At 37.7% G+C, this 27,385-nt stretch overlaps 1 protein-coding gene across 1 annotated transcript in view; it reads left to right on the forward strand.

Annotated features, from left to right (window-relative positions):
* The first annotated feature begins 4,116 nt into the window (after positions 1-4,116).
* col11a1b (collagen, type XI, alpha 1b) overlaps positions 4,117-27,385 on the forward strand; it is a 90,852-nt gene continuing 67,583 nt past the window's right edge. The window contains exons 1-5 of the mRNA XM_042771750.1: positions 4,117-4,502; positions 9,913-10,077; positions 12,007-12,220; positions 13,025-13,187; positions 27,151-27,276. Of these exons, the coding sequence (XP_042627684.1) occupies positions 4,382-4,502; positions 9,913-10,077; positions 12,007-12,220; positions 13,025-13,187; positions 27,151-27,276 (789 nt within the window). The 5' untranslated portion in view covers positions 4,117-4,381. The remainder of the gene's footprint in view (positions 4,503-9,912; positions 10,078-12,006; positions 12,221-13,024; positions 13,188-27,150; positions 27,277-27,385) is intronic.

A 27,385-nucleotide genomic window follows, 5' to 3' on the forward strand; every position in this document is an offset into this window, starting at 1 on the left:
GTCTCAGTCTCTGGGAACTTTCTTGAATAAAACAACCTGAATCTCAGTGAATATGTGCCTCACATACATGGTACATCTATGTGTAGAAAGCCTAAAATGTCTAATTTTAAAACCAATTCAAATTGAAAACAAATATTCTCTGATTATATAATCCGTATAAAAGTAAGGAGAGGTAAAGATTCTCCTGTTTCACCTCATTATCGCTAGCGCTCTGTTCACATGTTAATGATCTGAGGTCAGCCAGGTAAGCATGTAGATGCCCCCGAAAAATGCCATCAAAACGTCAAGCCTCATCATAGAATTTAGCCTACTTTCTTTTTCTGCCCGTTGGATGTTGGTGCGCTACACAGGTGAAGACACACTCTGGACAGCGAGGATATCTTCTCATATTGGTACAAAAAGGTAAACAGATGTTTCGGATCTCAGGAGATTAGCGTAAATTGACCAACAGCGCCATCTGCTGTTTTTGGAAAATAAACTTGCTCAATTGCATTTGTGAGAAAATCCAACTTGACGCATGTGAGAAAATCTGCCTGCATGCATTTGTGAGAAAATGAAACCAAGATTCCTCATAAAAATGCAAATGAGTCTCACAGTTGTAACACACTATACATATATTTGTCCATACCTCTGCATTTTCTCTCAAATAGAATTTTGTATTTGCAAATCACTTTGCGTTTGTTTGAAAGTCGAGTTTTTCTTTGCAAAGCAAATTGTGTTTATTTGCAAAATGCTGGATTTGTTTGATGAATATTGGCACAAAATTCCCAGACACATCCTGGCTGGGATGTCCAGGTGGTTCTGGCTTTGTTTTCCTCTACAGTCCTCATACATTATTTGTATACATATCTTTGAGAATTTGGAGATTCATTCAAAAATGGAAAACTACCTTTTTTGCACAATTATTTGAAGATATCCATTGAAGGCTTAGTAGAGGCACATGCAGTATAGTCAGATTTCAACAGTGAAAACTTTGCCTTAATTATAGTACTGTTCCAATACAAAGAATTATCTTAAAATGGAAAAATAATATGAGTTCATATACTGTAAAGTGAATACACTATTTCCTTGGAAATTGCTGCAATAGCACAACCAGTTAAATTTGACCACTTTTAAATAAGCAAATAAAGAGATTGTATTAAGCAGCTGGTTATTCTTAAGCACTGAAATTCATGCTCAGACTGGAACACATTCCAGGGTCTTGTGGTTAGGTCAGTTTTCCATAACCTACCACACACTTTTAATGTAAGTTCAGCCTACCCTCACAGCAACAGTTTCAGTTAATGTCAGATAAAGGTAAATCTGACTGTATTAACCCTGTTGATCTCCCTCAACCATCAGGAGGCCAAAACACTACCATCCAGCATAGGATGAAACAGCGGTCTTGTGTCAGGCCAAGACAGAAGTCGAGACAAAACCTCAAAAACCAAGTTGTAAGCAATGAAATAGAACAAGAAACTTTGAGGTCAAGATCTGACCAAAATCAAAAGGCCTGGAGCAGCAAAGCAGACAAAGATCAGAGTAGGAGCAGGAGTAATGGCTCAAAACTTCTAGTCGATCAACATACAGTGTAGATTAATTTCAGCTGCTTTTGAAGCACAAACATCTAAAATGTCTGGCATGAGAGAGTACTTCTTTTAAGTTAAATCTGCACTGTAAGTTAAACTAGTCAAACAAATTGAAAGCTTCGGGATGTCTAAAAACAACAAAAGTGAAGGTTATTCACTTGCAACGGCACAATTATAGAATAATTATACTATGGATGGTATAACTTGAATATATGTGCAATGATTGCTTAATCATATGGTTTATAGATAAATGAGCGATACAAATATGGATCCTGCTGTAAATTGTATGTTCTAAACAGAATAAAAACAACTATAAAAACATTTAGTGCTGTGTGTCTTCACATTTAATTTTTTTGTTTTTGAACTATTCTGTCTGTCCCAGTTAATGTATGTTTGTGGTTTGAGTGTGCAAAAAAGAATTTGCATAATTAGCATTTACAAATGTTGAATGGACAAAGTATGGGTAGATGTATTATCCATCTGAAAACCAGACAGAATGTTCTGGCAGTGGTTTCTCAAACCCCTATTGTGTACTTTGTGGAAAATGTAACGAATGCTGACTGCATTAGGAAGTTTTATCTATCTGACACATGGAAATCTTTCCATGTTCCCACTCTCATTACTTTATACAAGTAGGGTATTTTAAAGCTTTATACATGTATTCGATTGTGCTTGGTTTTTAAGTATTACATTTAATAATGAAATTTTGCAGATGAGTTTGAAAATAAGCATGAAGTAACTTGCTCACCAATTGATTCTCTGCGCTGAATGGGTTCCATCAGGACGAGAGTCCAAAAAGCTGATTAAAAAAACATCACAATAATTCACAAGTAATCTACAAGACTCCTGTCTATTAATTAATATATTGTGACGTGAAAAGCTATTTGTTTGTAAGAAACAAATCCACCATTAAGCCAATTTCAACTATTGCATCTGGCTAAAATATAGGTCTATAATCCATAATAAAGTTTCCTGAAAAAATTCATCCTCTGGTGTTCTCTCAAATCAGACACATTTGTTTAGAACTGTATTGTATTACAAACATATAGCTTTTTGCTCCACAAGACATTAACATTAATTAATGGACTGGAGTTGTATGGATTACTTCTCCATTATTGTGATGGTTTTATCAGCTGTTTAAACTCACATTCTGATGGCACCAATTCACTGACTGGAGATGATCCATTTGTGAGCAAGTGATGTAATGCTAAATTTCTTCTCTAACAATTCTGTTCAGTTAGGTCAGAATTTGGCATTTTGCCCACTAAGCATCTTTTCTTAAAGTGAAACAAGTGCTTGAACCCTAAATCTGTCCCACCTGTGATTTAACAGATTCTCATTTTATACAGCATTTTTAAATAAGAAATATGTGAAACAGCTTCTTTGTTTCAATTCTTTTATTGTTTCCCTCTGCATTCTCTGAAAGAATCTGCATGGCCCCAATTTATTGTGGGATAATGCATAATGATGGTTATTGTGTTCTGAATTTCAGTGACAATTACTGCTGTTATTTACGCATCTAAACATTATACTGTGGACTGACTTCTGGATTCTGGTCTGGGATTATATAGCTGCCACCTGCCCGATGACTTTTAAAGAGTAATTATTTTCAGACATCTGTGGTACAGCAATCCCATAAGTGGGCTCTTTCAAGAATGTTTCTGGAAGGAATTCTGACTTGGCCATGAAGTCTCATCTGTAGTTCGCATTCATGTGGATGGTATCTTTTTTGGCTATCATTGCTTTTTGGGGAACTTCAGGCCAACTTTTGGTTTGCCTCTTTAAAAGAACAATTTTCTGAGCAAAATTCTGCCTGGTTTGACTGCAGTACCTGCGAGTACCATCACACCTATTTAAGTTTAGTGTCATTCCAGCCATTTCCACTCAAAAATAGTGGTTCCAAAAGCAAAAGCTTTTTTTTTTCTCTTTTCTTTTTTAAAACAACAACAACAACAACCACAAAATTGTATGTGAACAAGCACTTAACCATTTTATTTTTTTAAGTGTGAAGAAAATTTTAATAATCTAAAGAACCTTTTTCTACTTTAAACAACCTTTTATGCAGAAGAAAGATTACACACACAAAAAAAAGGCTCTTCATGTAACCATTCCAATAATAATAATAATAATAATAATAATAATAATAATAATAATTTAAGACTCTATAAAGTGGAGCAAAATCAGGTCAGCAATGGAAATTACAGACAGTAAACATAACATACAGAAATATATATTTCCAAATGGTGATCTACAAATGTATAAAGTAATGCAAGACAGTAAACTGTCAAATGCTGTGGATATAGTCCTTATCCGGTCCTAAATCACTGATTCTGAACGCAGAATGATAATCCAGGTTATACGAGTCTCTCCTCCGGTAAACCGGTGTCCCATCCCATCATCCCGGGGATCCCGAGTAGATACACCTTTGTTCTGAGATTTCGGGGAAACGGTGTCAAACTTTTGAAGCTCTTATAAAAAAATAATGGGCGGATCTTTCCAAAACTGGTAATTTTCCCGTGTTCATTTCTTTTTCCTCACGGGTCAGGTTTAGTCCACGTCCAACCCTCCTAAAGACTTCAGGTCTTCAGGGAACAAACCGGTTTTCTTTTTTTTTCTTTCTTTCTTTTTTTCATGAGAGCCCGTTTACCTTCAGTCTGTGAGTCTACTGGGCGGAGGGACTGAGGAGTTTGTTCACGACGACAACCAATTGATTATTTTTGCTCATGGCAGTGCAGAAATAAATAAAAAATAATAATAATCTGGATTGTGGAAAAGGAACGAATTTGAAAATAAGACAGTTGAGGAAGCCGGTCATGGATAAGGATAAGGAAAGGTGGTCCACGAGATGGAAAACGAAAAACTGTCTCAGGAACTACGCTTTAAGTGCAATCTTCAGTCTGACTTTTGTCCTTCAGGCAACACAAGTGAGAGCAGGTAAGGAAAAGGTTGAGGAGCATCGTCACTAACCTTCCAGTGATGCCAGCCTTCAGTATAAGCCTATTGTAGCGAACTTAAAATATGCAGTGAATTTCATTGTCAAAATATAATAAAATCATCGTGTGCATATATAGGCTATATACTGTAAGATTCATTGGCTGTGTCTCAAAACCTTGAGCTGCCTACCTAGCAGCATTTATGGCCATCATAGGCGCGTTCCGAACTAAAAGGCAATGCTAAACCTCAATGCCGATAACGATTTTTTTAAATTATATTTTTTTTGTGCATCATAATGCCTAAAATGCTGCTTGATAAGAAAAATAGTTGACTAAGAGATATAAGTGGCATACGTTCTGGCTGTTAATAATGGCATTGTTTCAATATCTAAGACATACTCAGTAGTTTGTTTTTGAAAACAATGTTATATTATTTATAGGTTTATTCAAGTCTAATATACAAGATGCTCCGTTTGAAATTCAGATCGGAAGAGTCTACCAAGACAAATATTTCTAAGTAGGCCTATTTCAAAGCTTTATCAGAGTTGTATAAAATAGGCCCATTGTTATATTAAATATATAGAAATATTATATTTGAATAGAAATATTTTAAATACCAGTTACAATATCCCAGGCATCCCTGATCTTCAGAATTTTGGTATACAAAACAATTTTATAGCAGGCTATTTCCCAAAATAGAGTGATTCAATTAATAGCAGAAAGGTTAGTGTATTTGACCTGTTGACAGCATACATGGTAACTGCACTACCCTGTACACACCAGTGAGGCACTCGAGTGCCCAGAATTAGTTTAGGAAATTCTATTGCTCAGACAAAGAGAGATACCGTTTCTCCACACTATCCCAGTCCATACTAAAGACCCATCCACTGTCAGAAACCTACTGTGGAAGTGCTTTCTGACTTGGACACATTGTCTACTGCTAAACGAGGACACTTGAGTTTAAAAGTTGCCCTATCCATCATTTATACATTTTGTCCTCCTGTATTCACCTTTTTCTTCAACACGGAAGTAAGCCTATGGGTGAGACTTCCGGTTCATTAGCCACTATAGGTAAATAATGAGGAGAATAACAACATGCAGTAAACGGTAGAAAATGTGTGTTCATAATTAAAATAATACATTAAAATAATATGACACCAACTTTCAATATCAAGCAGCAAAACAATAGAATAGACCCATAGAATTTACAAATGGCTGTGCCCATTTTTACGACACGAAAAAGGTGGATAGGCTACTCTAAATTATAGGCAAAAATAGTGCATCATATCCTTCTGACTTACCTGTATATGAGGATCACAAATAGCAAACTGTTTTTGGTAATCTGTCTTTCTGATAAAAGCTTTCAAAGAGCCTGCATCTCTCCTGCTTTGCAAATACACAATATATTAATTAGTCTGTAAAACGATAAAGAGTAGTTTCCTTTCTTGATGTTCTGATGGCCATTTCATATATTTCATTTTATATAACATACCTCTTTCAAAAATGGCCGCCTGATAATGTCTTCTACTCATTGCACTTCTTTGGGACAATTGGGAGGTGCGGGTATTTTGAAAGTGAGCTTCCACATTTTTGATTTAATACCAGCCTTGAACACAACTAAATTCCATACATAAAAGCTACCTTTTGGCTCTCGTTTGTTTTTGTTTTTGGATTTGAACTAAAACCTAAATGAAATACCTTTTACAACAGTTCACAAAGTTTACATATTGGCCACACCTGCTCAGATATCCAATGTTTCAGCCAATGAGGATGCAGGGCCTTTTTTGCAGTTCTTGTTTATGTCATAGTATGTATAGGACTAATGTCAAGTACTGGGATTTTATTGCTTGTTGGATTAGTTTGAATGTTATGATTTTTCTTGCCTGACCAATTGATATTGTGTCTCTTGTGTATTTGACGGCTTTGAGATTTCTGCCAGATTTCTTCAAGATTTGCAGTCATTTTAGAGGCTAAATTACACAGACGATACATTCTTTTCTGCTAAATACGCTACTTTTGTCATATTTTATTGTGGAAAAAATCTGCCATGTCATTATCCTTGACACTGGATTTCCCCAGAGAGAATATGTGGAAAATACAAAGAAAAAAATGCAGCCAGCATTCTTAATTGTGGATGTGCATTAGGAGCAATGTGCTTATTTGCTGCTTTAATGGATTTTGGATACTGACATTTTTTTAAGAGCTTCTTTGAGAGGTGGTGGGGGGGGGGGTCCTGTTCCTGCCAGTTCTCAACATCTGGAATATATGAGGCCTTAAGGTATGCAGTAATGCTGAGAGGCATTCTGAAAAGCACAAAGAGACCTTTAGTTTAGATTTTAGAAAGAAAAAACAGTAGCACTGCATTTTGGAAGAGACCCGTAAGAGTTACAGATGATTATCCTCTCCTTTAAGAGTTTGAATGCCTTTTTCCCAGACTTTTTTTGTTTAGAATGATAATGCAGAGGGCTGCTCTTTGTTTTGTCAGTGAGGGTTAAACTGAATGGAAACTCTTTATTTGTATTTGCTCACTGCATCATTAAACTCACAAACGTGCACACGGATGTAGACATACGGGGCTTTATTGTCTGCAGCTGTTTTGATGTCATCAGTAAAACTGAACTGTTCCAGGCAAATATTGCAGATTTTTTGATAATAAACATAAAAAAATTAAAAATAAAAAATAAAAGTATTACTATATAAGCATACACAATTGTTCAAAAGTTTGGGATCGGTAAGAATTACTTTCATGTTTTTTAAAATCTTTCTCACCATTTATTTGATCATAAAGACAGTAAATCGGTAATATTGTGTGTGTGTGTGTGTGTGTGTGTGTGTGTGTGTGTGTGTGTGTGTGTGTGTGTGTGTGTTTTATATGTCATTTAAATATATTTAAATTAAAATATGATTAAAAAAAAAAAAAAAAAACTTTTCTTATTATTATCAGTCTTAAAAACGACTGCTTAATATTTTTGTGGAAACCATGTTACTTTTATTGTAGGATTCTTTAATCAATAGAAAGAACATCACTTATTTGAAATCCTTTGTAACATTGTAAATGTCTTTATTTTCTGTCTTTTTTACTGAATTAATTTTTTCATTGCAGAATAAAAGTATTAATTTATTTTAAATATAAAATCTCACTGACCCCAAATTTTTATTTTTCTATTAAAGCCTTCTATTAAACATAGTCCCTTTATCTCAGCCCAAGAGTAGAATTACAAAAATTTGTGCTTTCAGTGAATTAGGACTTGGTTGGTGGTATGTTGAGGCAAAGTTATCTGCAGGCTGTACCATGCCGACACCATAATGTGTTCAGCATGTGCACTAACCCTAAAAAAGCACCACCCTTCAGCTCCTGGCCACATATGTGGAACAGGAAGTACCAGATAAGCACTTCCTGCACGTTCTTACAATATGGTTACAGAAAATAATGAAACAAAAAGTCATTTTTTTTTTTACATTAACTACTGTAGCAAGAGAAGAATTCTCTGATCTTTTTTTCTGCTCTTGACCTTAAAATATAGTTAAATGTTAAACTGTGATGACCAGGCATCTGAGAGACTTTTCCCCGGTGTCTATTTTCAACAAATGCAGCTCATCGTCCTTCATATTTTATAAAGGTTTTGCTGGTTTAATGGTGCCTTTTGCACAGTGTTAAAGGGCTGATCTATCAAAAGACTTCAGTATAATCTTCTAAAGTGCTTTTCCAGCCTTCATTCAGAGGGACAGGGTGGAAAATTAGCCTTTTTGTGATGTCAAAGCATATGAAAATAAAACCCTGGTTTGAATCCAGCATTGAGTCCTGACAGAGAGAGTAATGAGTCTTAGCAACTAGTCATTCTGTTTATATGGTATATTGTTTTTAGGTTCTTTGAAAGAGATACTTCCTGTCTGCTGCCTGACCAGCAGACAAATATGTCCATTTGCCCTGACTCAAACGTTTTTGTAGTCTCTGGTAGCGGGGGAGTCAGAATAGGAGTATTTATGTGCTAGTCATCCATTCAGCCTCTGTTCCCTTAAACCTCCTGAGAATCAGAGACTTCACACAATTCGGCATACTCGACCACAACATTCGCAGTGGGGATGACAAACAGATGTGTCTTAAGGACACAAAGTTGTTTTCGGATAGTGATGGATGTAAGTAACCCAGCTGGTACTCTTATCTCCCTGATCTTGCGTACATCCTCATTCATCAGTCTCAAGTAAAGACGGAACTTTTCCTTTTCACAGCATCAAAGATGAAGCCTAAAAGACTAGAGGAGAGCAATAAATCAGCGTGACATTACAGTGCTGCTCAGAGTCCACTTTACAGTACCAGCTTCTAAATTGCCATATTAATCATATCATAAATCCTAAGCATTAGCATAGATTTGTTAAGGATCATTAGAATTGAGCCATTTGCGGGGTGCAGGCTGAGTGAAACCAGAACCTTTTATATATGACATCGGTATTAGCAACATAATGAAGTATAGTACCTGACATATTGGTGGAGTTGAGCTTCTTGTAAAGTCTGGGTCATGCTGAGCTGCCATAACCGTAGAAGGACAGTGACCACCTCCAGTGACTTTAACTCCTGGAATGTTTGGCTTTGTAGATGGATCTGCACGTAGGGGGGTCAATTATCCCTACTGGATATTTCTTCACATCTTTACTGCTATGCTGCTCTGGTTCCTCGTAAAAGTACAATTGCTTCATTGGACGGTCACAGCACACATGCGAAGGCAGGGAATTAGGTACAGTAAAACCGTCAGTCAGAGTTAGCGTTGTTGCTAAGTGACATGTGGCATCAACGAGGGGGGATTTTATGGGAGTTTGTTTGTTCATGTTCATATTGACAAATGTTAAGATGTGGCCCATAAATGTCCTCACTTGCTAAACGATAATTGACTGTAGATATACTCACTTAACACCATTCAAGGCAGGATAAAGACATTGCATAAGGAAAGCAGTCTAATTGAGGTTAAAAATACACATTGAAACTGACTTCTTGTTTTTAAACTTGGATAGTGTAATAAAATTACATAATAACCCAACTGTACTTGGAAGCAATTGTGAAAAATAAACGGCTGGCCATTAATTTCCGTTTCACAAGGTTTTTTTTTTTTTTTTTTTTTCTCAACAATAGTAGTTTCACACCAGAACCACCGTTCTCATATGTGTGACAAATGAAAGGTATCTTTGGAGAGTGCTGCTTAATTTTTACCTCATAGACTTTTCCTCATTTCTAATCTAGCTGCTTGATAACAGAATTATTGCATTTAGTTAAATTAGATGTACAAATGAAAATAACTGAACAAATATTGTTTTGGTTTGATGTAGCAAAGCTATTGACGCTAATAATGTTTGCTTACCAATTCAATTATGAAAATGATAAACGCTTTGATCATAGCAACCAACGTTCTGCCTCACAGCTGAACCCGTGGATGTGCTCAAGGTCTTAGACTTTAAAAGTTCACCAGAAGGAGTGAAGAAAACACAAGGCTTCTGCACCATCCGGAGAGGATCCAAACCAGATGTGGCCTACCGAGTGGACAAACGTGCTCAACTCAGCACCCCAACCAAGCAGCTCTTCCCAGGTACATGAATTGTTTTAATCTATGTACTCTCATCCCTACTTACTCTTAAATACAGCAACTTTTCTGCTTGGGCAAGGCTGTAAATCTAAATGTTGTATAATTAGTTTTCTCTTGGAAAGTGACATTTTGAGTTGTTTTTTGTTTTTTTATTTCTTTGAAATGCATCCAACAGCAAGTACACAATGTAGCTTGACCGTCTCAGTTAAATGTATTTGGACTGTTTACAGTGCTAGAAGTCTGATGTTTCAAGAAAGAGTCCATTAAGAAAGAAAGAAAGCTCTTTGACTACTGTTTTGACCAACGTAGGCTCAATGGAAAAACGTGCCTCTATCCACGTTTTTGTAAAACTCCAAAATGTGCCTGCATAAAATTCACTCCCTTATGAAAATTAACCATGGCTTTACAACAAATACACCCCCCCCCACACAAAAAAATAAAAAATAAAAAAAAAAAACACATGGTTACTATAGTTTAACCATGGTAACCACAAATAAACCATGGTTTTGCTACACTAACCATACTTACCATGGTATTTGTAGTAAAACTGCGTATTTTAATGGTAGTCAGTACACCAAAAAATGGTTACTACACTTTTACTATAATAAATCCATGGTTAATTTTCATAAGGGCTGCATTTTACCATAGTGCATGATTTGTAAACTAATATATTTTAAAAATTGCATTGCATTACCAACTCCATATGTATGGATTTTCTGATGTAGTAAACTTGCTCGGTAGCTCACCTTGTACAGTGTTGACCTGTGATGTGGAGCATTCAGGTACAAATCCTGTGAAACACTAAAAGAGCTCAAAGAGCTTTAACCTTTTAGCTCCACTCACTGGATATTTCATTTCCGAACTGCCACAATACTGACAGCAACCAACATGATAAAATGTAGCCAGATTCACAATTGTCTGTTTCAAATAAAATTGAACGCACATTTAGCGCCACTCATACTGTGACATTTAACTTTGGAAGTGTGCAATAAATAATGTCACTTTGCAGAAACGTTGCCACCAGGATAATATCCTAATGAGCCTGCTTTGGTAACTTTTGACCAGAATGTTTCTTGCTTATTCATCATTGACTAGCTGAACAGATCCAAACTGCTGTTAACTGTTGTTGCTGTTAGTCCTGTAACGTAAGCTAGTATGTTGTTTGTAGCATATCACAGATGGTGAACTGTTACATACTGATTAAACTGAAGGCCATTTGACATAGTAATGCTAATCATTCACAAAATCAGTGTGGCTGGTGTGTCATATGTCTCGTGGAACCCCATGGTTAACACAGTTTTTGAGTATAGTTTTTATGAATGGGATGTTGAAATAATTATTTGCTCAGCCTATAATAACAACAGCATTTACATTTACTAGTTTAGTCACATTAACTCAGACCTTCTGTTCTGTGTTGGTTATCTTCCAAATTGGCCAGACTGCAAAAAGGCACATAATAGCAGGAGATTAAATTAACAATTCATTTTCTGTGATTTTTGGCTAAAAATAAAATCACCTCCAAACCTTATGATTCAAGGACTGGAAAAACAATATGAAAAAAAAAAAAATCTCCCTCAAGGTTGGCAAAGTGTACAACACTTCAGAGATAACTAGCTTGAGATTTAGTTCCACTCCAGTGCTCATGCAACCCTTTTAATTGTAAATTTGTTATGTCATCTGACACCTTGTAAAGTTAATGTGCCAACAGAAAAGACAAACCGTTTCATACATCATTAAACCATCCTCTACAAACAATGTGAAGAACAGGTTGCTGTAAAAGGGCCACTGCATATTACAAGGCCCGTTTAGATCACAGTACACTGTCTGATATACTGTAGTCTTAGCTCATCAATGCCATGGAAAGGAAGAAAAGAGTATGAATAATCAATAACAGCTGATGTTTAACCCACAATGCCTTTCCTGTGTCTTCAGGAGGAGTATTCCCTCAGGACTTCTCCATCCTTATGACTATCAAACCAAAGGCGGGAGTACAGTCCTTCCTTTTGTCGGTATACAACGAGCAGGGCATCCAGCAGCTGGGAGTGGAGGTGGGCCGTGCGCCGGTCTTCCTGTATGAGGATCAGCATGGGAAGCCCGCTCCTGAGGATTACCCCCTTTTCCGTGCCATTAACCTCGCAGATGGAAAGCAAGTTGACTCTTTATTTGTAGATTTTTTATTTTTGTGAAGGTTTTTGGTCTAAAGAGTTTAAACTAGTACAGTAGTACAGTATAATAAATCAATTTCAGAAGTATTCTTTATTTTTTGTTTCGAACATGCTGTAGTACAGTTTTCATCAACTGGCCATTGAATGTGTTTGGATTGGCTATGCAATTTGCTTTTGAATTTTTCCTAGTGGATAGTTTAGTCCACTGTGTTTATTATTGTTACTATTTTCCATCAGCTTACTCATTTATTTATCTATGTAGATATAATTAAAGTAGGGAAACTGTGAATACGCAGTCATATGTAACTAATTTGGCAAAGCAAACATTTACTTTAAAAGAAACAAGAATGCCTGTAAGCTTCTGTGCTTTTGATTAGCCACATTGAGGTTCACATGTAATAAAACAATGGTGTATTCTCACAATTCATGTAATTTAAAACTTTTTTTTCAATTGAAGAAAACATGGTATTAAACAAAAACCAGCTTGTGAAATGTTTATAATTGAGTCAATATGAGAAGTGATGCTTAGTGAAACGCCTTTTTAAATGCACATGGAGAGAATGCTGTTTGTCTTTTCCATTTCAATGATTTTATTTAGGAACATCCTGTACTAATACAATCCTCTTTCAATGGCGGGCAGTTGTTTTTCTCACTGTATAAAGAACCGAACATGCGTTTTTGTTATGCAACGGAAAGTAAATATATATCATTCTACAAACTGAGCAATCAAACTTCATGGTTCTTCTTTGTTTGTCTTTCCCACACAATTTCCTTCCAACCGATAGGTGGCACCGTGTGGCTATTAGCATCGAAAAGAAGACTGTCACAATGATTGTGGACTGCAAGAAGAAGATTTCTAAACCACTAAGCAGAAGTGACCATGCAATCATTAACACTGATGGCATCACAGTCTTTGGGACCAGAATCCTGGACGAGGAAGTTTTTGAGGCAAGCAAAGTTTTTTTTACAAAAACCCTGGTGGATACAGTCAATTCCCATTATGATTTGTGTTGGTAGTCCAATGATACACTCTCAGAAAAAAAAAGAAAAAAAAAGCTGTCACTTGTGTTATACCATTTCGAAAGGTACACATTTGTACATTATTTACCCTTAAAGGGTGCATGTCAATACCAAATGTGTACTTATTAGGATCTTTTGAAAGTACCACCCCAGTGACAGCTTTTGTACCATTTTTTTTTTCCCTGGGAGAGAAGGAACTGTTTAGCCATTTAAATTTGGCTTACTTACATTTGGCAACAAAGAATACTAGCACTGTTGTAATGTGTGTCGACTCTGTATGAATGATGCTGTGCAGGAAATTGACAAATTATTTGATTTACTGCTCAGTCAAATAATGTTTGTCAAGAGCCTTTCATTTCACTTTCAAATGGCATGTCAGTGGGTTTTATTTGCCCATAAATCACCAAAAAATGCTGATGACTTTTTAATACAGAGTTTTTGAACAAACGAGCACTGTAGCCAATATATTTACAATGAAACTATTCTACATATTTAGCACATTTTATTTTATATGGAAAGCTGTTGATGCCAGTGGGAATGGCTTATAAACGTGGTGACATGCTGTGACTTTTGAGAGAATTAGGCTAGTCGTGGTTGTTTGCTTTTAAATGAACAGTATTTATTCCCCATAGGAAAAGAAAAGGACAGCTTGAGGACAAATTTATACTTAATTCTCCTGAGTAGTATAAACATCCACATGAAGATACACCTCAGTGGAAGTACAGTACTGTAATCCACCTATTAAGCAAAATTTACTAAAGCTTGAAGTATTCCATTCACATTTCTCTTTGCTGTATGAAGCAACGCAGCAATCCTGTGTAATTATGCATGCCCGATTGCAAGACAATATCTGCAGAGTCTGTCTTTGATGTGAGCTGAAGGAATGTTGTCTAATAAGAACAGCATGCTAAATTTTCCCCTCAGGTTAGAGATGTTGTACCGCACAGGAATCTTTTGAAATTTTGATCCCATTTCTTCTTCTTCCCTGCTAGTCCCAGTGTTAGTCAGAGGGTTGATGAGCCTGCAAAATATACAGCCTGAGAGGTAAATCTGCCATAGTTAATGGGCTCATTTTCAGCAATTGCTTAGCATCGCTCAGTACTTCCATCCAGTGTACGATTGCTAGTAATGTTGTAAACTATGTCAAATATTGCACAGATGTTTCAGTCAAGAGAGTTGCTTTTCATGCATTATGTGATTATGATGAAAACGTTGAACTTTCAAAAGCTTTGCTAATAGGTTTTTAGCAATGTGAAATGAACTTATTGTGGTTTTTGCTTTGTTTTTACGTCAAACATAAAATGCAAGTTTGGGTATTTTGGTGTTTGTGTAAAACAAAATATGAATTAATATTTGCCTATATGGATTGCATGTAGGTTAAATAATAGAATTATAGTATTAGTAGGGAAGGATTATTACTCCCAGGTCCCTTAAACACCTGTATGTGTTCTGTGGAAATTACTTTTGTGACTTTTAAGTTTATGTTGTAACCTTTTCTCTGGATGGAGAGATTATTTGCAGACGCTTATGCTGACTAACATTTAAGTTGTGTTTGTTTGTTTATGTGTGTGTTTTGATTAGAGCATTTAAGATTACAATCTACACACCAGGCCGCCACATAAGAAATATATTCATATTACACAGCCCAGGGAATGAATTCTAATGGCTTATGTGATAATGGCATGAGAAGATCGCTGCCTTGGATTGGCAAGCGTGATTTCAGCAAACTGACAAACTTAGGAGAGAATATATAGACTATATTGTAACCTTCACTAAAATTCTCTCAGTATGAGTTAATTTTTGAAAGTTTTATGTTGAAAACTTAGCTGCAACTGAACATTTCCACTGTTATTTTCCAGGAAAAATAGCCCCAATAACAGGTCATGGTTTTCACACTATATGGGGTAACAGTGGAAACTGTCATAGTTTTTTCAACCAAATTTTAATAGTTTAATCGAAAATGATCATGGAACATGGAAAAGCAAAAATATAAAAAGTAAAGAACAACAATATGAAACCATTGTTAATAGTAAGACAACTAATAAACTGAATAAATGTATCACAAAACAATTCACAACTTGGCTTAAGAAATGTGTGACAACTTACCCTGACATGACATTTATCAAAATGTCCTTGTCCTGAGAACACAGGTCAACTTTTCTTCTTTAGCATATACCTTTAGCCTATAATTGACTTTAGTCTAAATTCCTGTCAGTGTAGTTTTATTGTGTTCTAATTAGGGATGCAACCATACCATTTTTTCAGAACCGATCCGATACCGAAAATTCAGAGTGTCTGCCGATACCGATCCAATCCAATACCAGCGCAGTTTTTTTTTTAAATCAATGTAGAATTTCTGTACTTCTCTGTGTTGACCTGATCGTCACTCTTTTGATGTGTAAAACACAATCTACTACATATAGACAACTTCATTTTAATAAAAAATAACAAATTAAATAATATATAATCATAATCTATGGCAAAAATACTATTATAAACTAGGTTAGTGGATATTCAGCAGCAAAATATACTCTAGAAAAATCACGGCTGCCCAGTAATTGTATAAAATCTAGTGAAATATTTTATTTACAAATAAAGGTGAATTAGTCTAAAATCTGGTAAAATGTTACACATTGCTTTGTATTGTTGTAAAATACATTCATGAAAAACAAGCATACATTTATATAGAAATATAAAATACATTTCTTTTAAATGTATAGCACAGTAATAAAGGCAGCAACATATGATAAATAGGACAGAACAAGAAAGACTATTAATAATCTTTGCGCAGAAAAGTATTATACTGTAATACTAAAGGCGCCAAAATAGAGTGGCACAAATTGCTTATGCACATCCCGTGCTCAGAATGATGCGCTTGAAACAACACGGAGTCACAGTGTGCAGGCTGCGCAGCACTCCGAGTCCGCATAGAAAAGTTAGTACAACACACATGCTGCTCTGCTTGTGTTCATCTTCTGTTCTCTCTTCACAGCTATTCACTCAGTGTACTGTTTGAGTAAATGAATTCCTCTGGGATATTGGTTTATTTCGACTCAGAGGGAGTGTCAGCCACGTTAAAAAGTGAATAACTTAAGTAATTTGTGGATTAATGCTTACTGGAGATGCAAACAATTTCAAACGATTCAGTCCAATTTGGTGAACTGGTTCAACCGGTTCAATAAGAAGAACCGGTTAAATCAAATGATTCATTCACAGACCGGACATCACTGATGCAAAGGGAAGAGATATTGATTTGAAGTGTATTAAATCTGTGTGTTAATTTATTGAGCCTTTTCTTTTAACAGTTTTAAACCTCAATTACTGTACGCTCTTGAAGAGAGTTTCATCGTTTTGACTGTAGTAACCGCACGCGACACGCAGTTTGATTGCTGAATGGAGGATGACAGACAGCCGCAGCGGAAAGAAGAGTTTATGTGAACTTGAATTTAATGACTTCGATATTAACCTGTACCTCACATTGAGCTATGGAACAGCTTCAGAACACTTTAAATATAGTGCACGAAAACGTTTTGGTGCTTCATAATGTTTTTGTGCCTTTCAGACGAGACCAATCCAAATCCGATATTGTGTGTAAACTATTCTGTGTTATTGAGCCCCAGAAAATGCCAGTATCGGAGCCGATACCGATCCTGAGTATTGGATCGATGCATCACTAGTTCTAATTTCACTTGCTTACTCAACAGCGGTAGCAAAAATATTGTAAGTTTAGTTTCAAGCAGTGGTTCTCAATTCCAGTCCTCGTCCCACCCAGCTCTGCCTATTTTGCATGTCTCCCTTTGTTGACACACCTGATTCAAATAATAAACTCGTTAGAAGTGAGATCCGTGCATGAACTGTGTACCCATTGACATGGTCCCTACACAGTGTTCATTGCTCCCTACTCCCTGAGCAGGGGAGATCTGTTGAAGTTTACCTCACTTCGGAACATTGATTCACGGATTTGCGCTGCGCAACATCTTCACATACGGACAAGTGTGACATTTGGTTTAGAGGACTGAATTCAAAAAATAACTCTAATTTAGGTTTTAAGTAGGTTTTTGAAACCAACAAACCACTGCTAGAGAAAACACACTTTTGTAAATAGACTTTTATTTCCACCTTTATAGTTAACTATAGTTAACATATTGTCAGATTCTTTAAACTATTCAGATATCATTTTGAAGAGATTAAATATGCACATTCATGTTCCCTTTCGATATTTTACTTGTACTGCATCGCTAGACGCAAGGGTAATGGTTCGCTTTTTTCTATGGTAATGTAGTTTTTTTTGTAAGGTAGTGTAGCTTTATTGCTATTGGTTCACAAAGAAGCCAATATGCGGGGGGCCATCTGGCTATATAAGCGGGCATTCTGGCATAGGATCCTCAGATTTCTTCTCCTTCAGCACCAACCATGATCTTCACTCTACGTGACTCGAAGACTTCACCTTTGACAAGCCTCGCAGTGGATCAAAAGCTCTCTGCTCGGCTGATTCACCAATAATAAAATGAGGTTATTCAATTCAATTCACTCAAAGACCCCCGCGCTTCAGTGGCATAGTTTCCACTTCGGTACAGAGCCAGCCTGTACTCTGAGGTGATGAATATACTGGCAATAGGAGCCGTGCAGACAGTTTCTCCAGCCCAGAGCAAGTCAGGCTTTTACAGCCACTACTTCCTCGTCCCGGCGGCTTACGGCCCATCCTCGATCTCAGGTACCTGAACCACACCCTCATGAAACGCCCATTCAGGATGATTACATTGAAACAGATCCTCTCGCAAGTATGCCCAGGAGACTGGTTATTTTCTCTGGACCTGAAAGATGCCTACTTTCACATTCAGATAGACCCCCATCACAGATGATTCTTGAGATTCGCCTTTGAGGGAGTGGCATATCAATACATGGTCCTTCCCTTCAGACTGTCCCTGGCTCCTCACACTTTTACAAAGTGCATGAATGTGGCTCTTTCTCCTCTGAGACGGATTCTAAATTACCTTGGTGACTGGTTCGTCTTAGCCCAGTCAGGGACTATCTCACAGATCCCTCCTCCTTAGCCTATTAGAATGCCTGGGACTCAGGGTCAACTTTGCCAAGAGCGCATCTGCCCCCCAGCCAACAGATTACGTTCCTGGGAGCAGTTGTTGACTTAGCCCAAATGAGGGCGGTAGTCACACCAGAACGTGCACTAGCCATACAGCGGCTTGCTGCCTCCTTCAAAGCTGGAGCCTCTCTCCCTCTCAAGACGTTTCACAAGATGCTGGGCCTCATGGCCTCTGCATCTCCAGTGATACAGCTGGGCCTGCTTCGTATGCAGCCCCTTCAGTACTGTCTGAAACCACAAGTTCCATCCCATGCCTGGAGTCACGAACGCCCCTTAGAAAGACCGTCAGTGGATAGAATGGGGAGTGGATCTGGAAAAGGTCTGCAGAAGGAAGGTTGTTTCAAAAGATGTGTCCAACAAGGGTTGAGGAGCTCTGTGCGATGGCAAACTGGCTTTCAACCAGTGGTTGGCTACATATCAACTGCCTGGAAATGCTGGCAGTATGTCGGGCATTTCAGACCTTTTTGCCAGACCTAAGGGGACACCACATCTTAGTCCACTCGGGCAGCATGACGGTGGTGTCCTATATAAATTGCCAGGGCAGGCTCTCCTTGAAGCTCCTCTTCATTCTGGTGGAACACCTCTTAGATTGGACAAAGTTCAATTTGCGATGGGAAACTGCAGACCTCCCGGAGAGCGTTCTGAATACAGTTTCTCAGGTTAGAGCCCCATCTACGAGACTTCTCTATGCACTTAAATGTTCGGTCTCCTCCGTCTGGTGCACAGCCCGTGGCAAAGACCCAACCTCCTATGACATTGTTTATATTGTCCTTCTTTCAAGATTTGCTGGATAAGGGGCTTTCCCCATCCACTCTCAAGGTCTATGTAGTGGCTATAGCAGCTTTTCACTCTCCTATAGCTGGCCAGTTGGTGGGTAGGAACAATGTAGTTGTCCATTTTTTTAAAAAGGGTCCAGGAGGCTGAACCCACCTCGCCCCTTTATTTATCCAGGGTGTTAACAGAAGTTTTTTATGGAAGATATTTAGAGCCCTTCCTTTGAGGGTTTACAGTTGACCCACCTTCGGCTACTGTAGCTAAAAACTGCTCTGTTACTGGATTTAGCATCGGTCAAGTGAATGGAGGACTTGCAGGCGCTCTCTGTGAGCCCTACCTGCCTTGAGTTCAGGCCTGGCGACTCTAAGGTCGTCCTGAAGCCAAGGCATGGATATGTACCTAAAGTGCTGTCCACTCCATTCAGAGCACAGGTCATTTCACACTGCACTTCCTCCCTCAGAGGAGGAGCAGGAGTTGAATTTACTCTGCCCCTTCAGGCACTGAAAATGTTATCTTAAGCACTGTGCCCCATTTAGGCAGTCGGAGCAGCACTTTATTTGCTTCATTAGCTGCACCAAGGGTCATCCGGTCACGAAGCAGAGATTTTCCCGGTGGATAGCTGATGCTATTTCACTAGCATAATCTTCCTTGGGACTGCAGTGCCCCAATGGAGTATGAGCCCACTCCACCAGAGGCATGGCATCTTCTTGTGCTTGTTCTAGTGGTGTGTCTGTCACAGAAATCTGTGCTGTGGCCGGCTGGGCCTCACCGTCCATATTTGCTAGGTATAACAACCTGGATGTCCCTGCCTTACAGGCTAAGGTCCTTTCTGTATAGATGCCATGCATCTGCCATAAGGCGGGACTAGCTCTGAATAGGGTTTGGCCGTGACACACTCAAAGTCGCTAGAACTGCTTTACTAGTACCCTCTCTGTCCTTCTTGGAAGTTTTCTTGGAACAATGCAATGGAGCTGCATGATTCAGTGTCGTCCTTCAGTCGAAATAACCTTAGGATCCTATGCCAGAATGCCCTCTTATATAGCCAGGTGGTCCTTCCCATATTGGCGGGCTCTAGTGGCCTTCATGGCCATAGGTTTGTGCAGCTCCGCTGCCTCGCCATTGGTTCCTTTTTTTTATTCACTGCACAAACCAATGGCAGTGCAGTTACACTGCATTATGGAAAAGGCTTCATTAATAGAGAAAAAAATACTTGTCCCATAGCATCTAGCGACGCAGTACTCACTCCCATATCTCAGGGAATCGAGTTTACGTTAGTAACCAAGTACGTTTGATTTACCAAAGTTCTTAGAATAGTGAATAGTAAAGTGATGTGTGGCAAAGTGTTATGACCCATACTTGGAATTTGTGCTCTGCATTTAACACATCCAAGTGCACACACACAGTAGTAAACACACACACACCATGAAGACACAGCCGGAGCAGTGGGCAGCCATATGCTGAGGCGCCCGGGGAGCAGTTGGGGGTTCGGTGCCTTGCTCAAGGGTCTCACCTCATTCATGGTATTGAGGGTGGAAGAGAGCACTGGTTATTCACTCCCCCCACCAAACATTCCTGCCAGACCTGAGACTCAAACCTGCAACCTTCAGGTTACAAGTCCGACTCTGTTACTATTAGGCCACGACTGCCCCCCATGACTTTGCAAGGACTGATGGCCAATTGGGAAACATATCTTGTCACTCTTGGCCAAGGAAGTAGCCAGGCTTAGTGAGATATGGCATGGATTCAAGGATCTCTGGCCAGAAGTCCAGCATGTCATAAGGAATCCAAATTAGTGTTCATTCAAGGACATGTGTTAGACATTGAGTGGATGGAAAAATCAAGCTGAATAACTGGGTGTTTCATCTTTGATATTTTTAAGAAGTGTGATCATCTTGTTGAAATTAATGTCTTTTTGTCATAGGATAACACGTATGTGAGTTTTTGTCCCATTAATTTGTCCATAACATCCTTGAACCATCTCTTTTTGCAGGTTACATTGTTACACCATAAGGTGACGGTGACAAATTACTGTCTTTAATAAGTGAATCAATTAATCAATCATTCAAAAATTAGTAAAAAAAAAAAAAACTGATTCATTCTAAACACCAGCACTGGTGTGTTGTTCAAAGAAGCAACAATTTCTAGTTTGGTTTTGTTTGGAACTATTTTCATTGAAAGTAATTGGCAATTCTCTGTCTAAATTGTAAATTACATAATATACTAGCTTCTTGTTTATTGAACAATTTTAAAATTGAGGTCCATGTCTGACATGCTTATGTATAGCTGCTACATAGTACTGATCTTTGTACTTGTACACATATGTAGTGACATCAGCGATGAATAAATAATTTGTAGGCTGATTGTTCAAGAAACCTTGACAACCATTATTTAAGCAATTCTATTTCGCAAAACTAGTGGTGCAGATACACATTTCAGTTGCAAGCAAATGTAAAACCACATGCTGTTTAAGAGATTGTGTTCAGCTTGGTGTTTTGTGACAAAAATTTGAATAGGTACAACTTGAAATCACCTTTTGTGCACTTCTCTGTCTGTGTGAAGACGCTTTAATCACTTTTTGTGTTCAACGGGAAAAACAAATCAGCTTGCAAGTTAGAAGCTAGTCCAAAGAGCTTTTTATAATCAGTAAAGGCTATTCTAAGCTAATAGCTTGAAACAATTGAAATTCATTACTACCATAATTTGTAGCTGTGGTAAAATAATTTGATATGCAATTTACTAATACTTTTTTTTTTTTTTTTTTTTTTTTTTTTTTTTTTTTTTTTTTTTTTAAGAATACACTGAATTGGTGTTGGTTTTGATTTTGCTTTTTCAATTTTGCTGTTGATTTTAAATTTTAAATATAAAGATAATGAAAGTGACGTTGAATCAAACATTAAATTTTAAAGTAGAATGACTGAAATATTAGTTTCTTCCAATAAAATTTGTTTAATTTAAAACTGTACCTAAAGGCTCCATATTGGTACCTTAAAGGTATGAATTTGAATGTAAAGTGTACATATTAGTACCTAAATGGTACCAACCCAGTGACAACTTTTGTACCTTTCTTTATAAGAGTGTAGAGTGTACTGGCCTCAGCCTACCTGTGGACATACTGGTCACATAGGCTGTCATTTCCTCAAAGATGTTTCTGTGTACTGGTACACATTTGGCCTTTACTTTCTCCCTCTTGTTTTTTTTTTTTTTTAAATCTCTGTATCCTCCTCTCCCCGACTGGCCTCTGCATGTGTCCTGCTCACTGCTGGGAAACACATTTTAGTGTTTAACGGCTCCCAGTAGAGTGATAAGGTAACATTTGAGGCCAACTTCAAGGCTTTGTAGCGGCTGCTGTTTGGAGGATTGCTCTGGAATGGGGCAAATAAGACGGGGGTGGGGTGTAATAAAGCTTACACCATCATTCGATTTTTTTATTTTTTTTTTCCTTAGTACACTAGTTTTATTCAAAGTGTGCATAGAATCTGTCTGCCTGTGCATAAAACAAAGCTTTTTCCCACATCTTGCCACAGAGACTGTTTGTATTTCATGAAAATGTGAAATAAGATCTGGGGTGCATGAGATACTCCACGTTTCTTGCATTTGACAGTCAGTTGCTGTTTACGCACTTTTCAAACAATCTGCATTTTCCATGATATTATTCCAGTCTGTATTTTCCTCTGAATCTTTCCAAAACTCTTTGCTGAATATCTAGGTTAAAGTGTCAGGAGGGATAACTGCTTATACTCCAGGCCTTGAAATATGGCTGACTGTTCTTTGTGGCTTTCACTAGAACAGAGGTGTCTAATCCTGCTTCTGGAGGGCTAATGTCACCGTTGGAGTTTAGCTCCAACCAGCTCCAACACACTTGTCTGAAAGTTTGTAGTGAGTCTTAAGATCTTGGGTGCATCTCAATCAGCTCCCTAGCTCTTGAGCTTGTGATTCAGTATATTATGTACACGAATCTGCACACTGGTAATGACTTTGGCTCATTACACATTGGGACAGTGATTACTCAATTTCCAGCGGCATGACTACCTACAACGTTGTAAAACATCACTGGTATTAATCAACAACTTTTTGAGATTATTTTTATGTTGTTCTGTAACATATCCTTACAACATTTCAGTCAAATATTAATTATAAATGTTAACTAGATGTGTTCACTACTTGTCTAGCTATGTGTTTAACGCGACATAAAATAAAATAAAAAGAAATGGTTTGTCTTTTCAAATCTTCTGTGTTTCATGATATTCATTGAGTTGGCTCATGCATTTTCTGTTTAACGATTCAGAAATATGACGTAAGGGAACATACAGTAGTGAGCATTGATGCTTCCTGGTTTTTGTAATGCATTGTGGAAATTTTCAGGGAGCAAACATCCAGTGCACTGGAAGTATATTTTGCGATTGAGACAGGCCTTAAAATGCCCGACTTCCCTAACAGTGCCAAGACTGCTAAACTAGGGAGCTGATTGAGACGCAAATTTTGATTAGCTGGTTCAGCTGCGTTTGTTTTGTTTTTTTCATTTGGGTTAGAGCTTAACTCTGCAGGACAGTGGCCCTCCAAGAACAGGTTTGGACAACCCTGGACTAGATCTGATGTCTCACATTTTTAAACACAAAAACATAATCTGTGTGAATGGACCCTAAGTGTAAATTTTAGGTGTTGTAACTAGTCAACCAGTTCATTTAAACCAGAGGCTGTCAACAGCTTTTGGTCCGATACCCATTTTATGTAAGCCTACTTTGCATTGTCAATTTACATTTGACTTTAATGTTTACTTACAGAAAGGTCACATGGCAGGTCATAGGGAATGGCAGGAATACCTGGCATTCCTCAAGTCATAATTACAGAGTGCTGACGGTAGTGATCATTAAACCTGAGACCAAAAGTAGAATAATAATAAATGAACAAATAAAAGAAATTGCTGCTAAATAGATTAGCATTTCCCTTTTTCCACTAAACATCCTCAATTTCCAACACCTTTGAGGCAGAGATATCTTTCATCGCTCTACTGCAAAATCAGTGGCTCAGATATGAATGCATTATATCTGCTGAAATGCAAAAAACATTGCAGGCTTCAGTTTGGATCTTTATTAAGGTGACCTTTTTGTACAAGCTCAGTTTTTAGTTCAGTTAGGCCAATAAAGTCTTGTACTGTATGTACAGCGATAGTTCTGGTCATTAGGCTGAAGGGAACTGAGTGGTTTTATATAAAAATTGGCCTGCAGCACAATTGAGAATAGTATTATTACCACAGCAGGATAGACGAATGCCACAGATTGCTGTCGTTATTAAAGGAAAGGTTTGAGAAGGAGATGAAGGTTTTGAGAATGTGTTGGTTAAGGGTGTAGATTTAGAATTTTTTTTTTTTTTTTTTTTTGTCCTGTCTGTGGACATTTATAGACAATTATAAATGTGTTTAAATTTTTTTTACCTGGCCATTTGAAAGTCTCAGAAAACACTTGGGTACTGAAATTGAGTTGATACCTGGTACTACAGAATCATTGCATCTTTAAAATAATAATACTGTAACAGTAAGTACTGGTACTTTTGACATCTGTAGCCTGGATTGTATTCAATTCCTGGCAATTTGAGTGTGGTTTTTTTTTTTTTTTTTTTACTCTTCTCTTTGAAAAGAATGTGTCTGTTATGGATTAACACAGCAGACATTGTAAGACAGGGCAATCCCAAATGGCTGCTGAAGTATTCAAACTAGATTTATATCTCCCTGTTTCCGTCAGTGTTTAGTCCAGAGCCGTGCTTTTATATTACCCATGTTCTCAATAGTGAGGAAGAAGATGCGCCAGACACTTAGAAAAACAACTCTCATCCAATGATGGAGTGTCATTGGATGAGACTCATACTAGGAATAAGCTGAAAAGGGAGATGTTTGACCAGAGATGGATGTCAGTAGTGGGCCAGCACATTTTTGAACTAGATCAGGTGTGTGTGATTGGGTTGTCTGACTATGTTTGAATGGGGTCACTGAATATCAGTGTGTCGGCCAAGCTTCACTTGCTTTTCAGTGTGTACCAAGGGTGTCATGTTTGAGTCAGTTTATCTGCTTTTATCTTTTTTTTTTTTTTAAATCTATTTAGTTTGAATTCATTTTTATTTCAGTTGTAGTGTTATTTTAGTACTTCATCTTAAACTTATTTCAGTTAGCTACCAAGGCAACATTTATAATAAAAAAATAAAAAAATAAAAATAAAAATGTTTCTTATACAAAAAAAGTGTTCAACATTCAGTATTCAGTAATATTACAATTTCAATGACCAGAGTGAGAAATCATGTAAGAAATTCTATATTGCTGACAGCCCTATTGTTTAACAGAAATTTCAACTGCAATATATATATATATATATATATATATATATATATATATATATATATATATATATATATATATATATATATATATATATATATATATATTTATATAGTACAATACATATATTTAGTACAATCACAATATAATAGTATTTTAGTTAATATAGGAAGCAACATGTTTATGTAATATTGCGGTTAATAGTTTTCTCACCCAATATGAATGTGTATTTATACATATACAAAATATGTTGCTGTCTTTATATTTTAGGAAGTCAGTCCCTCATGATCATCTAGGAATAAAAAGTGTAAAAACTGTTGCCTTAGGTGAGATAAGACTTGACCAGTTCTAGGCAACATTTGACTTGTGCATCTGCCTCCTAAATGTGTTCCTAATTGTGAGATGTTTGTTGTTTAGAGCTCTCCAATGTGTACAAGGATTTATTGGTCGTGCTTGCAGGAAGCATCATTTGGGTACCATAAAATGTCTTCCAGCACCTTAAGCTCCTACAGATGTGGACCCTGTAATTTAATGTTGTCTGCATGTTAGTATTCTCCTCCCCAGGCCACCCCGCTTGCCTCGACTTTACACACCAATCAAATCAAAGAAATCTGTATGTTTATTTACACCCACCTTCTTTGACTTATTTACCTATTTATGATGCATTACATCAGGCTTTGGTCAGAGTCTGTGTGGGTCAGCTGAGGTATTCTGCGGTTTCCCTAGCAGTAGTTTACATTCTCAGCAGAGTCAAACAGTTCCCATCTTGAAGAATTCCTCGGGTTCTGCTTGTGCGCTGAGCTGTTTGGTCTTTGTGTCGAGGTGGGAGAAGGGATCTTATTTCCTTTCCTGAAATTTTCATGAAAAACAGACCGCCTCAGATATTTCACGTCAGCACAGGTGCTGGTTATTTTTCTTGCCATTCCTCACTTGTTAGTGAAGGACACTCTGTGAAATGTGACTCACCATGGAGCACAGTAGTGCTTTTTGAATGGGACACAGATTAGTGGCCGTTTCGACATATGCTCGCACAGCACTGAACCAGGTGCTTTCGTTCATCCTTGAAATTTCAGCTGATCAGCGCGTCTGCCTTCTTCCTGTCTGAGCAAATTTTGAGAGGCTGGGAAAGAAGCACACGACAGAAAGAGGGGCTAATGCTCAATGCCCCACAGCTACTTTCGATGCTATCATGGGTATTGTTCTCTGTGTCACACAGACACATGCTTATTTGATTTAGTACAATATCAAAAGATGGATTCTGCGGTGTGCAACTGCTCATTGTTATGTGCCAGATTAGGACTCATGATACAGTATTTCTTCTCTGTTTGTCTGTCTTTGTATTTTTCTATCCATCAGTCTGTCATCTATCTATCTATCTATCCATCCATCCATCCATCCATCCATCCATCCATCCATCCATCCGTCCGTCTGTCTGTCTGTCTGCCTGTCTGCCTGCTTGCCTGTCATCTATCTATCTATGTATCTGTCTATCTGCCTGCCTGCCTGCCTGCCTGCCTGCCTATCTTCCATCCATCCATCCACCTACCTGTCTGTCTTTCTGTCTGTCTATAGACATCTATCTATCTATCTATCTATCTATCTATCTAGAAATGACATATATCATTGTATAGATGTACACATGTATAGATATACAGTATATTTCTGATAAATGTCTCTGTGATGTTATTCAGGGGGACATCCAGCAGCTTCTTTTGGTGGCAGACCCTCGTGCAGCCTACGACTACTGTGAACACTACAGCCCTGACTGTGAAACCCCCCATCAGGAGACACCACAGGCCCAGGAACCTGAGGAAGAGGTCAGTACGTGTCTGGATCTGACCCAGACAAGTGTCCTGTGTGTGTTTGTTTGATGATGTATTAATGGATTATATACGGCCAACACCCAGAGCTTCTTTCTGTGGTTTT

The sequence above is a fragment of the Cyprinus carpio genome, chromosome A2 (assembly GCF_018340385.1).
Source record: "Cyprinus carpio isolate SPL01 chromosome A2, ASM1834038v1, whole genome shotgun sequence".
Taxonomy (NCBI): Eukaryota; Metazoa; Chordata; class Actinopteri; order Cypriniformes; family Cyprinidae; genus Cyprinus; species Cyprinus carpio.